Source organism: Plectropomus leopardus, chromosome 23 (assembly GCF_008729295.1).
Source record: "Plectropomus leopardus isolate mb chromosome 23, YSFRI_Pleo_2.0, whole genome shotgun sequence".
In the NCBI taxonomy this organism is placed as follows: Eukaryota; Metazoa; Chordata; class Actinopteri; order Perciformes; family Serranidae; genus Plectropomus; species Plectropomus leopardus.
Genome location: NC_056485.1, coordinates 19,050,808 through 19,069,063, shown reverse-complemented (window position 1 = coordinate 19,069,063; position 18,256 = coordinate 19,050,808). Strand labels below are relative to the sequence as shown.

The 18,256-nt window shown below is 40.9% G+C and overlaps 1 protein-coding gene across 1 annotated transcript in view; it reads right to left on the bottom strand.

The window, feature by feature from the left end:
• Nucleotides 1-18,256, bottom strand: part of LOC121962355 (NACHT and WD repeat domain-containing protein 2) — a 60,598-nt gene that overhangs the window by 23,725 nt on the left and 18,617 nt on the right. The window contains exon 4 of the mRNA XM_042512602.1: nucleotides 8,877-8,993. Coding sequence (XP_042368536.1) covers nucleotides 8,877-8,993 — 117 coding nt within the window. The remainder of the gene's footprint in view (nucleotides 1-8,876; nucleotides 8,994-18,256) is intronic.

The window sequence follows — 18,256 nt, the reverse complement described above, 5'->3', positions numbered from 1 at the left end:
TGTTTGCGTCAGGTATATTGTTGATTTGCATTCCAACCAAAATTTTACGTCATTCTGAACTTATGTTGACGTCTAGCTTGTAAGTGGATGCCATATTATAACAAAAGTTGAACATTTTTTTAACTGTCAGCGCCCAGAAAAAAAAAGGTCAAATGTGCAGCGTCTCATCACGACATTTGTAGAATAGTGTAAACACATGGCGCTCCTAGGAAAAAAGAAAAGGCATCAACATAGTGTTTGTGGCAGTTGCTTCTCCCCACTGCAGTTGCCTAAATAACACGATATTGCAATATTGTAAAAACACGACAGCAACTGAGTATGAAACAAAAAACAAGAAAATGAAAGAAATTCAAAGAAAGCACAGAAGAGACTGGAAGCAACGCTCACACACTCTTTAAAACCTACTGTATGTTATTGCAGAAAAAAACAGACCCTAAATTCTGCTGGCGTTTTCTGTGTCCTCACATATATATATCTAGGTCCCTGTAAAAATAAACAACGGCGCTCCGGAGACGACCCAGACAACCCAGAACTGTCACAAACGGGGATCCAAGTCCCTGATCAAAGGGTCCGCCGCTCGGAGCTCCCCGGTCCAGGAAACTGGCCGGTGTGTGTGGGGACCGGGGCTGCTGGGATGGCAGCAGCTGGCTCCAACAACTCTGAATGGGACTTCACTCTGTGGAGCTACTGTGGGCACAAAAACCGTTCATTCACCACCGAGACGGACGAGCAGAATATGCCATTAAAGATTTAACCGTCCAGATGGGGAGGACATGCAGTGTGGATGCATGTGTATCTGTGGAGTGTGTGCGCGGGTGTAAAGAGTCTGTATCAGACCATCTCCTGACAGAGAAAACGCCTCGGGTCAAGATGCTCTGTTTGTATGTGGGTGTGTGTTTGGAAATCACACGGAGAAAGAACAAAGAGATGTGTGTGTGCGCCTACTTTCCCTCTGTGTGTTGTGTGGTGTTGGCCGAGGTCACTCGGGGTTAAGATGGTGAAATTGCAGCAGGGACAGAGGGCGGCGGGGCTGATGGGAATGAATGAAATCAGCGCGGCGTTGACGACACCGCGGCAAACACCAAGCCAGCAGCACAAAGGCAGAGAGCACGGCGCTCCTTTTCCACTCAGATCTGGTCTTTTCACTCCGGTTTAGTCTGATTGAGCTTACACGGTGCAGCCCAATATCACACAAATCTCACTGGGCTTTAGAGGCCGTGACATCAAATTTCACTCAGTACATAAGGACAAAAAGTGCTCGAGAAAGCACACAGACAGCCAACTTTATCTGCAACCAACTTTTCAGAGTGCAGGGGTTCAATACCAAAGTACTCAAGCAAGAAATTCTTTTATAATGTTGTAATATTAAAGCACCACAGGAAAAAAAAAAGTGTGTGCATACAAGAGATGTGCTGAGAAATATTATATATCAACAAAATATAACAATACATATGCTTTATGGCCTTAAAGTGTTGGAAAACAAATCATGTGTCCTGCTAAAGCTCACATGACATACTCCATCACCCCAAAATCAGCATGCCAGAAGAGATAAGTCTGGCTGTATTCAGTTGCACGACTTGGCTGAAATTTGGGATAAATGACGTTGAAGCATTAGACCAAAGAAACTAACCCGATGCTGGCTGCCAACATTGCCATCACTGGGCCATTATCAAAAATGATCTGGCCCAATAGGTTGGCCCACACTTGTTTGCCGGCTGAGAATCAGGATGAATGACGCCCTAAAATCGGGCCAAAAATACCAACTGGGATATGTAACACACTTTTCTCTAGATGCTATAACAAATCTCTGCTTTACCTTTCTCTTGTTGCAACGTAAATCCAACACACCCTTCACTAGTTGCGAAAACCTTTATTGAATGCACCTGCAGCATATATCTTTTCCACCCTTCTGTAGTTGCTGCAGCTTATATCCAACATGCCTGCAACATATATATCAAACGCACCCTTCTGTAGTTGCTGCAGCTTATATCCAACATGCCTGCAACATATATCAAATGCATCCCTCTGTAGTTGCAGCAACATGTATCCAGCATACCTGCAACATATATAAAACACACCTTTCTGTAGTTGCTGCAACATATATCCATTGTATCTGCAACATATATCGAACACACTCTTTATAGGAGCTGCAACATATATCTAAACACGCCTGCAATATTTATCCATCACAAACTGTGTAATATAAAAGAACCTCTGTGTGTGAGGATGCAGCACCTTTTGATATCATATATGGAGCACCTTAATGTGTTGATGCTTTTTGTTTTTTTTTGTGTTGTGGTTGTTATTATTATAGTTGTTTGTTTGTTTATCTGATGATTGCTTTATACATAACGCATTTCTGAAAGAACAAATAAATATCTATTCACCTACTCTCCTCTAGGTCATGCAACATATACCAAACTAGCAGAGGGCAGTCTTTTCAATCAGTCAGTGCCCCGCCTACTTTTTTCAGGTGTCTCACACTGACTATTCAGCTCTGCTGCAGACACGTGTTAGCTCTGCTGCTGTAACTGCTGATGTGGCATGTCATAGAGAAACTTGCCTGTAACACACTGACTTTGTGGCTTTAAGGAAACTTTCACTAGCAAGGACCACACCTCAATAGGAATTAATTTTAACAATTTATTGACGTGAATGTAGATTTGGTATAAACATTGATGGTGAATTGTTGGGATGGATGGTTGAGTGCGGTGTGGGGAAGCTTCGGTGGGAATCCGCCGTGGCTCCCGGGCACGACAGATCCCCAAAAGCGTGCATTATATGAGAGAGGAAAAAGCCGATTTGAGATCTCTTAGGTCGGAACGGACGTAACGGTGATAAGCTTGGGAGGACCATCTGCCCATGATCTGAATAAAGTGTTCCGGTATACCGCTGCGGGAAGCCGAGGTGGCAGCTCCGATTCTGAAAGAATGTCCGGAGTGATGCATGGGAGAGATGCCTGACAATGACGGGACCGGACGGAAGTGTTGGTGGAACCAGAAGCGGGTAACCACCTGGCCGGATTCAGATGCAAACAGAGGGTCATCTTAGGATTTTCTTTGTGATGTCCAGAAATGTAAGTAATTGGAGAGAATAAGGAAGGCGTTTAGAACTGATTGAATGTTAAAGTAGAAGACAGGAGTGGGTTGGCTAGATTAGTTGGTTTTGGTTCTTTTTAGGAATAACAATGGTGTCGTTAGAGAAAAAAAGGTCCGAGAGGCAGGCGTGCCGACGTGGATCATATCGAAGGGTCGAAGCAGTGAATTCTGAGCATCTGAGGAAACGGAAGAAGAGTTTGGTTGACGTGAGGTATGCTATATCTGGAGCGGATGGTGTGATACAGCGTGACAGCAGATCCGTGGTTAATCCATGAGTTGGCCATGACTACCGGTTAGGAGTTTAGAGATGAACGAAATGCCGCTGAGGTAGACTTTGATTGTCTGGGTTTTAATTTCCCAAGACAGAATGGGCGTGGGTGATGAAGCAGGTTAAGGTAATGAGATCAAATGAAGGAAAAGTTATGTTATGCATGTCGTGAAAGTTGTGGAAACAATTCCAAGCCGACCGATATGGAGAGAGAGTTGCATGGGGACAGGCTATTGATGATGGTGGTGTTCTGAGATTCCAGATCAGAGGCATGAAAGCTGGGTTTAGGTGTTGAAAGGCAAGGTTGAATATGGAGGAACCGGAGTCGGGTGTGCGTCTACATGAGGAGCCAAGCTTCTGAACTTCTTTATTTATAATGTCAAACTACTGCGAGATTGTCTGAGTAGATGAGGACAGATAGGCGACTCCATTCATGGCCCCATAACATGGTGGCAACAATGATGGGGTAGATCTCAAAGAGAGCAGATAAAGTGACCTGGCAGTCTCCTTCCAACTCTTGGGGCCATTTGCCTACGAACCATCTTCCATCATAAAAAATACCCCAAAACCGGCAGACGGAGCCGCGTCATTGAAAAGGTTGACGTCCTGAGGATGAGACAGGTGATCGTCACAAAGAAGGAGATTCGTTCCAATCGCCAAGCAGACAGAGCCAGTACCAGAGCTCGGCGTGGCTGGGCGCAACGAGAGAGACGGAGGCCATGAGCGACGGGACGGAAGAAGCGACAGGCAACAGATGAGAAAGGAAGCCCTCCCCTGGGGAACAATGCGGATGCAGGCTTCAAGGGTAAGCAGTAGAGGGCACTGGCAGCCCGGTGTCAAAAGCCCCAAGGAGAGTGAAGATTTTTTTTTTTTTTGGGAGTTTTCCCTTGGGTGATGTGAGGGACTAAGGGCAGAGGGATGTCGTAAACCGTACAGCCCACTGAGGCAAACCATGTTTTGTGAAAATGGGCTCTACAAATAAAACCGACTTGACTAGACTTGACTTGACACACCAGAGGCAGCATGTCCCCGCTTACTATTCAGCACGGTCCGCCGGAAGTGGTTGAAGACGAACCGGCCCTTTAACACAGGTACTGATGTCATCGCGAACGACGGGAGCCGCCGCGATGACGTCACCCGAAGAGCGCCGATGTTGACAGAGCAGCACTCAGATGTCAGGATGTCAAAAAGCTTGTTGTCAGTTCTGCGAAACGGTATTTCCCGCTCTTCGGAGGCGGCGGCAATCGGGAGACCTCGCTGGAGCGTGGTGACGCCGCGCACATCGCTCGACGCGAGCCGCCGAGCCGGCAGACTCAAGACAACGGCGGGAGGCCGTCACCATCCTCCGCGGCGATGGAGTAGGAGAACCGCAGCGGCGCAGGGCTGCACGGGGGCGACCGCGTCCTCTTCTTTCCGCTGAGGATGGCGGACCAGGAGACGCAGAGGAACCATCGGCCGAGCCGTACATCTGGATGGTGAGCAGAGAGGAGCCAGGTGGAACACGGACCAAGAAGGGAACCGAGGGGCCGGCGTCCGGTTGCACTGCCGAGGTCGGCGTCTCCGGCACGGACGCGACAGAGAAGTTGTCGGGGTCGGACCCTGAGGACGCCTGCACGGCCAGATGGAGACGGTGAGGGCCATCATCACGGCTTCGACCGAACAGGTCGTCATCCGACAGGGATAGAGAGACAGGATCCATAATATGGGCGAGAGTGAGCGAACCGCAGCCGACCGAGAGCGAAACTACGTGGTGTGTCGGTACGCGCTGGTGCAGAATAACGAGAACGAAAGGGGGAGATCGGGTTAGGGGGATATTTAAGCCAGAAGAGGCGCGGTTGAGGTGCGGTAGAGGTGTGGTCCTGCTCCTGAAACTCTGCTATAAAGCTTCACGTAAAAAGACTGTGTGTTTGTACCACATTACCCATGCTGCTTCTGGTGCTCCCTGGCTGGTTGTTATCTGGACTAAAGATACCATTTCAAGCCAAATATTGGATTTTCCTTTCTGTGATGTCACTGCTCGGACCCCAGCTCTCTGCTTTACTTCACAAAGGTAAGCACCTACATTTCCTGCTTGTGCTAACTCACGTGCTGCTGTTTTGGCTTTGTTGAAGTGTGTTTTCTGTGCTTGGTGATATCAGTAGTTGGCTGTTTTGTTGCTTTTCTGCAGATCAGCTTTTGGGTGATATAATGACTTTGCTAGCTGCTTATGTCTGCTTGTGTTGAATTTTCATTGGTGTTTATCGTGAATTTTAATTAATTCCTTGTGCTTTGGTTGTTGTTTGGCATGTTTGTTCTGCTGTTTTGTTGCTGTGGATTTATATTGTGGCAGAACACTAGTTGTTGATGAATTAATGAGCTTTATCTGGAACTTTCAACCACATCTCATGCTTTTCATTAGCAGAGTTGGTGCAATGCTAATGTTGCAATAATGCTTATAATAGCTGGTATCATGGTCTTTATCTCATGTGGTTACCATTTTGACACCCAGGCCAATTTGTTTGATGTCTTTCAAAAACCTCAGCAGAAAAAATGAGCAACTTAACAAGACATGGTCCAAAAATGAGAAATACATTAGTTTAAACTACAGGAAAATAACCAGAAAATAAGCAATTTTAAAGTTCTTAAAATTATTTAAAATGTATTTTTTTCTGTAACATAATTTTAAATATTAATGACACTAATTTAAATACAGTTTTGTGGACATTTACCCCTATTTAAAAAAAAAAAAAATCTTACTCCCCTCCATTTTTTTCCAACTAATTTTGAGGTTATTCTCATGTCACCTTTTACTAATTTCTTGAAATTTGTGCGACATTTCTTGCCTTTTTCCCCTATGTTTTTTCAAAGAAATCAAACCGATTTTCTAAAGTAAAACGCGTGTAAAAAAAAAAGCTTGTGAAAGGCATTTGAACACAAGAATAGTGACGTCAATCCAGGTTTCAGAGGGTTAATTGCGGGGCGAGTTTGCTGTACTGAGGTTGTTTTATGCTTCTGACGAGTTGAGGAAGGTTGATGCTGATTATCAACTTTGCACGCACTTTGTTTCACGTGAATCCAACATTTTTAAATGAAAGGCTTTGCAGCAGCCAAACAAATCAGTTTCTTTAATGCGTGGAGGAGTTGTGCAGAGAGATACAGTAATTTCTCCCGTTTTTGAGGCAGTTTTACTCATTAGCAGAATGCTCGTGGAGCGAGTGATACTCGGAGCTCGCTCCACTGGAAACAAAACCAAAATGAATCATTAAGCTGCACATGTTTTGCAGTGAAAAGTGTGTTTGTGTGCTTGTTAGTGTGAGAGCGAAAGAGAACAACAACTTGTGAATGAGAGAGGAAGCAGTGCATGTAGGGAGGAGATTATGCTCCCTGGAGACCGAGGCTCCTGTCCTACCCATAATGCATTACGTCTCCCTGTGATCTCTCACCTCAATTTCAACCTCTAGAAACGGATCTGTTCCATTTGAATAATTCACCATCAATTTCTCTTCCCGTCTTCACTCCTGTCCTCAGCCCTTTGCTTCCTCTCGCCTGACTCTTTCTTTTTTTTTTTCTATGTGGCCTAAAATTATCTTAAAAAGATCACTGAAATGTCAGCCGTAATTACGCGTCCTGCCACTGTGTCTCCCTCCTGGCAGAGGTCTCCACATAACTCATTCACACAAGTGTGATTTTAGCTTTGCTTGGATTTTTCAGGATTTCCAATATTTTCGTTCAAGATAAGATAATTCTCATGCTTTTTATTTTTTTACAGTGAACATATCATCAACCCATTAACCCTCTGAAACCTGGATCAACATAATTTTTGCAAATTGGTGCGATTTCTTTCAAAAACATGGGAAAGATGATAAGCAATGTGGCAAAACATATCTGGCAAATGGCAAGATTTAGTAGATTTAGAACAAAAAAAAGGAAGAAAAAAAAAGAATTTAAAAAAAAGTTTTTTTAAAAAAGCATAATTATTATAATTCAATACATTACAGAACAAGTGTATGTACTGATGTACTGCATCACTAAATATATACTTTTTTTTTTTCAATTCAATACCTTAAATTTAAAACACTTTTTTTCCAGGTCATTTCCTTGTTTATTTTGGTTTTTTTTTTTTTTTTTTTTAACTTTTTTTTAAAAGTAATTTTCCCAAAAAATATCAAATTAAATACAATTTTCTGCCATTTTTTGATTAACTTTTTTGTTTAAATTAACTTTTAAATTAATTATAATAATTTATATATAATATGAATTAGAATTTAGAATTAATAACGTTTTGGGTCATTTATTTTTAAGTTGCTCATTTTCTTTTTAACATATTTTTGAAAGAAATTCAGCCAATGTGGCTCAAAGGGTTAAGCAACATGAATGAAAATACTTTATATATATATATATATTTACATTTTTCTGAAGTGATGACATTATTAGTATTTTCAGCACCAACTATTTGGGCATCACAATATGCCACTTGTGCATTTTCAATACTAGCATTGCAAGTCTTGCTGTCAAGCAAGCAAATTACCTCAAACACGACATGCTGCAACTTTTTTTGCTGCTTGATATAAATAAAAAAAATAAAATGAAAATAAAAAAAGGGAAAAAAAATGTGAAAAATGTGAAGTGAGACTGTCTTCCATGTTTGAAGTATTGTAATCACGTTGGCATGTAAGGCTAGGCAATTTAAAGATATTACATCATATCGAAATGTGAAACTTTATATTGTCTTGGATACCGGATATCGCTATATCATCATATAAAATAAATAATATTTTTCAATACTTTACCCGATCCAGCAACCAGTATATATAATGACCTAATTGCATCCTCCTCAAGTTATCTGGTAAAATTTTTGTATTTTTTGATGTTGCAATATGTAAATCCAGAACAAAATGGCTCATTTTCATATCATTGATGTGATTTTGATTAATTTAAAAAATGGAAAAAAGGAAATAGAGAAATAATTATACAAAAGCAGACAGACAAAAAAAGAGTAATATTTAAAGACAATGGAAAACAGTATAATTAACCAGCTTTTCTAATAATTTTGTGTAAAATCCTGTAAAATTTTAAGTGGAAAAATATATTTTTTTCCAATATCGTGAGGCCACATCAACTACTATCTAAAAACTGTATGTGTAAAAAAAAAAAAAAAAAAAAAGAGAGAAAAAAAAGATTTAATGTCATTTACTGTCAACAGGAATAAAATCATTTTGTGATATCATGAGTCATTTCTCAAATGCGACCATGCAACAACTCATAAAAAGACGAGTCTGTGAGATAAATTAGATTTCACTCTTATTATGTAGTTTCACACAGATATTTGATCTCCAGGAGCAAACAGCGCGGGGAACAATCCAGCTCTAATGCCACATCACAGCCGTGTAATGAAATACAGCGGGATGGTGGGAAAAACATTGATGTGACAGATCTTCCGGACAAAATGTGATGTGAACTTTGATAACATCCCAAACAGACTCATAAAATCCATTTCATTTCTCTCTGTAACTGGTGCGTATAATACTCACAACAAAACACGGCCCCGCTGAGGTCTTCAGACATTCCTCCAGGAGCTTCATTCGGAGCCGCTGCAGCTCTGGACTGTCCCACTCCTCTGGGTCCGTGCCCCAGTACAGATCCACCACCTGTAAAAGCATGGACCCACAGTCACTGTGCGTTCTAAAAAGAGCAAAAAAACCAAACTGTATTCAGTGTGGCACTTTTTTTTTTCAGAATCTTCCTCCAACACCTCAAAACAGTAAAGCTTTCCTTGTCTTTTGTGAATTATTTCCACTATAGACACAGAAAAAATAGCACATCCGCCTCCTTCAGCTCACAAAAGAGCAAGTAAAGATATATTTTCCTTTAAAGAAACAAGGTTACACATTTGCTGCCTTACTGAGAGACACTACAGCTGCAGGATACATACACCTGCTAAACACCCAGTTTTTACAAGGACCTGACAAACTCTCAAAATCAACCAAATACATGCAGATCCATGCACACGCTGAAATGTGACAAACTTATGTGGCGAGGAAAAATACAAACAGTTATAAAGGAAAGTGTTACATTTAAAGGGTAACTTTAGTTTTGAAATTTTTCATGTCTAAGTGACTAAAGGGTCCAGTGTTAAGCAAAAGTGCTGCTGCTGCAAAAAATGCTTTTAAAAGCAAAATCCACATTTTTAGTTTGGCTTTTAATTGATATTTATTTACACAGTTTTACTACTTCTTATATAATTTTATTATTTTTAACATAGTTATTTATTATTTTATTTTGTACTGTTAAACCTTTCATTTACCTCTTATTTCCAGTTTGATTATTTTACTTATTTATCTTTATTGTTGCTGTTATTATGTATTTATTTATTTGTTTATTTATTTATTAACTTTTTAAAAAATCTTTCTTTTTATAGGTTTTATCCTGCCTCAGGTGTTTCCTTACTTACTGTAGTTTCCTCAGTTTCAGATTTTAATGAGCACTGTTTTTGTTCTTGTTTTTCACGTTTTTATTCGCATGCTTGCCTGTCAGTGGCAAAATCAAGCACTTTGAGTGGATGCACATTGATGCATTTGCACCCAGTGGTTACATCGCAGCCTGTATCGCCGCTGATGGCAATATACTGGACCAATTTTAAAAAACTGTTGTTTCCATTAGTCACTGAGACACAAAAACACGACAAAATAGGGTCCAGGCTGGAAATATACTAAAGTTGGCCTTTAAGGGATTTTGAGAAAACCTGATGCCAAATTTTGGGTTATACAAAAGCAACAAAGTAATTAAAAAAAAAGCTCAAATGAGGATCAGAGGGCTTATACAGTGAAATCTCAGCTGAACTAATGCCATGATTGTTTTCAGCACTGACTTAAACACACACACACACACACACACACACACACACACACACACACACACACACACACACACGCACGCCTCAGAGGGGGTCTCCGTTAACACATTCATCACAAGCTTTGTCAGTTCAGACAGTTCCAACTGTAAACACACCACAGAGAAACGTAAGGAAACGCTCGTGCTGCTGCTGGTTTGGACTCTGCAGTGACGACAACAGGCCCTCCTACCAGCAGCCTCCTGAGTGTTCAGGGGCCCAACAACACGGGACATTATTCCTGATGGTTTATGCTGCTCCGAGGCTCAAGTTTCAGTCCCCCAAACACATAATTCTTCTCTCCTGCAGCCTAGGCCTGTTCTAGACATGGAAACGCTCTGCCTGCCTAAGTAATGTTAAACATCAGCGTCTTTGGCCCCAAATAATTCTCACCTTGAGTGAGTATCGTCACTCAGGCAGGGATACTCAACTTGTGTTGCCTGGGGGCCACTGTTGCAAAATAACAGGGGGCCAGGGGCCAGTCACAGCGGCCTATATGTGTTTCTCTGATTTTTTTTAAGGACATTTCAAGGCTTTTTTCTGATAAGATGTTTCTCATGATTTTAGGGCGTTTCTTGGATTTTAGGATGTGTCAAGGATTTTGGGATGTTTCCAGGATTTTTGGATGCTTGTCAGATTTTAGGATGGCATTTCTAGGATTTTTTCTGGGATTTAAGGATATTTCTAGTATCTTAGCATGTGTCTGAAATTTTGGACAGTGGCTTTGCTATGACCTGTTTTATTCACACTGGCACTTTATGTATACTAAAAGTACAAAAAACAACTCCCACTGTGAATCACTTTAATTTTATTGTGAATTAGAAAATGGTTGGGGGGCCACCCGGCACCCTATCAGAGGTCATATTTGGCCTGCTGGCCCAGACTTGGTTATCATTGCCATGGTGCATTAAAAAAGCACAAATTGAGCATGTTTATCACATTTTTTCTCATTCAGCTTTGGATAAAAATATGAATAGTTTGGCATTCAAAGCAGTCAAAAAACTGAACCTGCTTGTCGCTATCGATTCTGCTGCTCAGTCTCGGTGACGGCAGCGTTTGAGGAGCAGAGAGTAGAGGGTATGGAGCAGGGAGGGATGAGGTGAAGCCAAAGCGAGGGCTGCTGACTTCCTTCATGCTCTGCTGCTCAGCAGACTAGCTAGCTCAAATGAGTTTAGCCTGGCACAATGACTGACACATCCGCATGTGTGGCGGAGAACAGCAGTGACTGGCAGTCCTATATAACCGGTTGGCGCTGAAATTGAGAGTGTGGGACTCTACTTTGACAGTTGGGGAGATATTAGCCTGCTTCCATTATTGGTGGGAGCAGCAGGAGGGCTGCAGATACACCTCGGCTCATCTGCTCGATTGTTGTTGTGCACCGTGAGCAGCTGTGTTACTGTGGAAGGAGACAGATTTCAACCATAGCTGCACATTTCCTCCACAGCCCCGGAGCTGCAACTAACAAATACACTCATTATCTATTATTCCACTGGCTACAGGGCTTTTTATGGAGGGTAAAAAAATGACACAAGTATCAATAAATGCATGAATACATACAGGAATAAAACGAATGCTGAAATAAATATGAAAATAAAGAAATGTAGTTGTGCAAAAAATATTTGATTATGTCCTTTTTAGCTATGAACTTTATTTATGTACTATTAATTATCATTTTTATCTATTTTTTCGTGCATTTATCTACATATTTACACATTTATTTCAGCATTCATTTAAGTCATGTATTTTTCAATTTATCTAATTATACATGCAATTTATTTATTTATTTATTTATTAATTTTTCTGTATTTATTTATACCATATTTATTTATCATAATTTATTGACACTTAAGTCATTTTTGTCCTCTTTACATTCTTGCCTTGTAAAGCTTAAAACAAATCTATGTTTTCACACATGAATTCACAGGTTGCTGTATGTCTATGGATTGTGACAACTTCAGCCAAAGTGTGATTTATATTCCCATAAAAGACAGTTCTAAAAAACGAGTGAACCAGTTTCTTTGGTCCAAAGCTTAAATATATTACATTTGAAAAAGTAGGGGTTTAATTAATTAAAAAAAAATAAAATTTCTGCCATCTAATTGTTTTGCCTCTAAATTAAAGTGGCAAAAAATGTTAATAAATTAGTTGATCAAATGAAAATTAATTGGCAACAACTTTGACAATGAATAAATGTTTGTCATTTTTTCAAGCAAAGACATCAAATAATTGCTGTTTCCAGCCTTTTAAATGGGAGAATTTCCTGCTTTTCTTTGACATCTGTGATAGTAAACAAAGAGTTTCGAGCGTTGTTTGGACTGAAGATGCAAATTAGACTTGCAAAATACAATTTAGTTGACACTTAAAAGACTAAATGATTGTAAATAATTAAAAATACATTTTTAGATGTAGCCCTTTCTAAATGATGTAAAACAGAGAAAAGTAACATATTTGATAGGCTAGAACCAGAGAATATTTGTCCTTTTTTCCCGTTATTAAATAACTAAAATGATTAATTGATTATAAAAGTTGTTGGAGATTTATCTTTTGTAGATAGATAAATAGTTTCAGTAGCACAACCAAAATAAAGATAAATCACATAAAAGTTGAGGGGGATAAAAAAAAATAAAAAAAGACAACCGTCCTGATTAGGCCTCGTTATAAGCCTCTCCGTTATTCTGAACCACCAAAGGCTTTTACTTAAAAAAAAAAAAAAAAAAAAAAACCTCCCACTCACACACACGCACACGATCAGCATCCCTCTGTGTGGTGGAAAACTCATTGCTTAGCACATCAGTCACCTTGTATCAGTGTCACTAATCTACTTCCAACTTCCATCGCACGTGTGCGGGAGACGGCAATCGGCCTTATGTTGACAGTGAGCGCGGGGGGAGGGGAGGCGAAGCGAGATGAGCGCCCCCGATTACGATGGGTTTCTACTGGGTTTCAGCAGGTGATTGGAAGGATGCGTGCTAATTAAAAGCTAAATGAAGACATTAGTCATATCTGTTTGCTGCGTGCATGTGTGTGGGGAGGATACACTGATTAAATTTGCCCCATCACCCGCTGTGCTCCACCGGCGGGATGGATGAAGGAGAGGAGTGGAGTCGAGGAATGTTTATCCAAAATAGGCAAGGACACATAAATGGAGTTAAGAGGGAAAGTATTTGGACGGGGAATTAATCGGAGGGATTTTTAACGAGGGAGGCACAGTAAGACGAGAACTCCCGTGGGACTGGCTTTAGCTGGAAGGGTTTCACAGTTTCCTCGTGTCTTTTCACCCTCCTTCTCTTTTTCTTTCATGCCAACTTCTCCCTCGTTTTTGCTGCTCCCTTTTCTAGCCGCTGCAACATCTATACAATGCATCAGCAGCATATAAGCATATATTCAAACCCTTCTCTGGTTTTTGTAATATATATCCAATGCACCCTACTTTAGTTGCTGCAACATCTGTCCAACCCATCTGCAACATATATTCAACACACCCTTCTCTATGCTGCAATGTATAACCAATGCACTCTACTTTAGTCGCTGCAACACAAATCTAATACACCTAAAAGATTTATTCAGTGCCCCCTGCAACATCTATCTAATACACCCTTCTTTAGTTGCAATTACTTATGTCCAGTGTAACCATCTCTAGTCACTCCCAACATATATCTAATGCGCCCATCTCTTGTTGCTGCAACATATACTAGTGCACCTGCAACCTGCATTATATATTAAATATTCCTTTCTCTGGTTGCTGCAACATGCAACCATCGGACCCTTCTATAGTTGCTTCCACATATATCCAAGGTGCCTGCAACATACATCCAACACATCCTTCTTTAGTTTTCTGCAACACATATGCAATGCACCCGACTGTAGTTGCTGCAATATACAGAATATCCAACGTACCTGCAACATATGTCCAATGTAGCTATCTATAATTGCTCCAACTTGTATCAGAAATACCCTTCTCCAGTTGCTGCAACTTATATTCAACACACCGTTCTCTAGTTGCCGCAACATATATCAAACAAACCCCTCTTTAGTTGTGGCAACTTGCAGCAATGGTAACTTATTGACAATACATCCTTCTGTAGTTGCTGCAACATCAAACACACCTGCAACACATATCTAACACACTATTCTATAGTTGCTGCAACATATATCCAACACACTCCAACTGCCAACTTCTCCTTCATCTTTGCTGCTCGTCTCTCTGATTGCTTCCTTCCCTTTCTTTCTCCCATTAAACTCCGGTAGGGGGGTGCCGTTGCTTACGTAAGAGTCGAAGCAGCTTCTGCTAAGCAGCTTTCTTATGCCCTTGGAAGGCATTTGCCCGAGGCGGGTCAAGTGCAGGAGAAGCCTTTTTTTTATTTATTGAATGTTAGACTATTAGACTTTGGGATTATGCCCAAGATGCCCAGGAAGAAAGGGCATGAAATCAGGCGGGGAAAGGCGGAAAAACACCACCAACAGACAGACTCCCAGGCGCAAAGACAACAGTAAAAATAGATCCGGTGCCAACATAAATATATCTTAAGCTCTCTACTGCGGGCAATTTTATCAGGAAACATGTAGTGAATCTCCAAGAATGTTTGATGAATACAGCTTTCTTAGTGCTTGAGGAAAGTGTAGGGTTTAGCAGCAAATCCTTTGCCAAATTTGACATTTCTGCAGCGATATGAAATACATAAAACTGAGAAACTAGGCAAAGACGCATCACATGAAGAGATGCTAAGCAGGGATTTAGACTTAAATGTTAGAGCTCTTCATGCTACGTTTTACTTACTTATTTAAATTTTCTGCTTGCTATGATAAGAGATCAAATTTCACTTCCTGAGTCTAATAAGAGTTGATCTAGGTTGTCAATAATGAGAGGAAATTTTAGATTCATGCCTTCGAGGAAATCTGTCAAGCTCTGACAAACTGGGGGTAATTACCACACAGTGTGTCTGACGCTGCAGCTCAACCGCAGCACGTTAAGGTTAAGAGCCGGTCAAAGACATGAGGTATTGAGATCACATGACTTGTGGTGGCTATAATGAGGAGCGAGCAGAGATTTTTAATGGTAGGGGAGACTTGAGAGTAACTCTACAGCTTAAAGGGAACCTATTATGCTCATTTTTAGGGTTTGTACTTGTTGTTTGTGCGTGTTTTGTGCTTTAATGGTAAAAAAAAAAGTTATTTTCTTCATACTGTTTGTGCTGGAACAACGATTCACCCTTTGTCTGAAACGCTCTGTTTTAGCGCCTGTCTCTTTAAGGCCCCCTCCCAAAAAAGCCTAGTTTGCTCTAATTGGGCCTCTTTTTCTCTGCATTGCAGTTGAGTATTATCCAAAATCCTTGAGAAACAAGCAACATGGGCAACCAGGATTACGTGTTTCTCTGATGTTAGCATGAATCAAACATTGACACATTGTATATAAAACTGAAAAGAAGGAAAAGGATAATAGTTCATCTTTAAATGAAAGCCAATTTGGTGTTTTTAGAGGCTTTGGGACCAGCATACTTAATGTGATTTGAGATTTGTTTGACGGCATCCAGATGGAGGTGCTTGAGAGTTAAATGGGAGCAGACGCAGCACGGAACAAACAAATAAGTAAACCCGTGAGAAAAAAAACGAATCACATCACTGTTGACCAATGCAGATGTTTTGCGGAGGAGTAAGCGGATCATTCATTTTTGTCTGCCAGCTGCTGCACACCGACAAGATAGAGTATAAATCAACGTGGTCTTACATTCTTAAAACTTCTTTTCAGGAGTGCACCACCAGCACACTCGTCTTCAAGAAACATAATAATGTACAGAACGTTCAAGAAAAGACAAAAAATTAAATTGTTCACATTTCTCTGCAGCTAATCCTGCCTGTGGGACACTGAATCTTTTTACTTTGATTGTGCTGTCAGAATACCTGCCAGACTTGATTAAAATTTTCTCTTAAAATTCATGGGAACCAGAGTATTATTATGAGTGGAGACAAAGTGTCAACACAGCTTTTTTCTACATATTCTCTTCTCTCAGCTGCCCTTTGGCTTAATCAGTGTGGTAATTCCTACAGTTGCCAAAACTTTAAGCACAAATGAAATATGTTTTTACCATCAGTGTAGAAATTGCTTTTTTTTTCATTTTAAACAAGCACAAACTTGACTTCATACACGAGTTAACTGTCGTGTAAACAGTCTGCCGACACCATATAATGCAGTCAGGACCACCTACATGGAGATCAAATAATGACAAAGGCCAGAGTGTATTGAGACCAAGAAATTGACAATTTTCATACAATGTACAATTGATTTGAACTTTGCCCTTGTCAGATTGACCCCACGTCTCCGCTCTCCTCCAATCTATGTTACATTTTTATTGTGCTACAAAGTACAAAAGTGCGATGCAGACAGACAGTGCTGCCCCGTAGAGACCAGCAGAGCAGTGAGGCGAAGCTCTGCTCTTGGCTGGAGGAGTAGCCACTGCTATTGTATGCAGAGCTCTCCGCCTCCCACTGGAGCTTAGAGGGCCAGGCGAAGGCGGCGTTAGAGCTGAATCTGGATCTGTTCGCGGTGGACTGATATGAAGGCATCAGTATTAAACTGAAACTGTTTCACAAGCGGTTAAAAACTCTTCGTAGTCGCGCTGAACAGCAGTCCACTCCATGTCCATGTTCATGGTCAAACAAACTGGACTTTGGGGTCAAGTATATTGGGATGCTGGTCCAGTTCCCTAATGTGCAAAATTATTTACCTGTGACAGCCGACAGTGATAAAACAATTTTCTAATTTTGGAGCTGGAATATATACATACACAGTTGGGTTAATTTAATAGAGCACTTTTCTAAGAACAACAGCACTTCCATGTTCGTATTGTCCATTTTTTCTCCAACCTTAAACTGCGTTTCCATGGATACTGTGCAACCCACGGTCCAGTCTATAACTTTGCTTTCACTCGCCTTTGTAGGTGCTCCTTAAAACTAAACCACCCATGTGATCGCTTTGATCGGCATGAATCGTTCAGCCAGTGCTGCGTTCGCGGACCTCCAAAACTGTCCAAACTAAGAGAATATACAGAATCATAAAAAGGGACACACAAAAAAACCTAGAAAGTCAACTTAACCATCTTTTTTCAACATTACTTTTTCGCAAAGGAAGTTCAGTGACATCTGCAGTTGTTATCTTGACTGGCCTTTAAATAAAATCTCAAGAAGTCGAGACAGGATATAAAAATGAAGTTGCCTCCGAGAGGAGACTTACAGAAAGTTGTGTCGAGACCGAGACAGATCTCGAAAAAGACGACAGCAGCCGGCACCAATTGCTCTCAGTCCGTTCACTTTTTTAATCACATCGCCTGCAGTGCATCATTTGGGAAACATCCCTCTTTTCTGAGTTCAGCGTGGATCAACAAAGTGTGTCTCAGCCAGTCTGGCCGCCGGATAAACGAGGCCGAAGTGAGGCCGCTCAGGGGCGAGAGGTGTGGGTGTATGAGTGTTGCAGTTAATCTATAGCATTTGAAATGAATGTGAACTATTCTGCATTTTATAATTGCACTTAAAGATTTCACACTCTCTCATCAACATTAAGTTTTTGTTTTTATAGTTATGAATAAAAAATAGTTTTTTCCAGGCGTATCTGTCCATCACATGTCACAGAAATATGTTCATATTTCCAGAGATATCCTGCTGACTACAATAAACTGACAGGGGTGAAAATATAATCGTCACGGTGACAGTAATAAGAACGAATAGTCCCCGTGGGTTTTACAAATACAGTGTAACTGAAACCTTAGAGGCATTTCGTATTTGATTTTTGATTATCTCTGCTGATTGTCAGCATCACTGCAGTGGAGGCCGCTGGCATGTCGATGTGTTTCTGTGGAGGCCGAGTGGAGAAAACAACAGTCTCAGAGCAGGACGGCGAATGAGGACGATGGCCGGCTGCCAGCGAGCGAAAGAAACAGAAACAGAGGAAGAATGAGACACAAAATGAGAGAGAAAGACAGCCAGGTAAACAGATGGAGAACGGATGAGTGCGTCATGCTTTGAACCGTT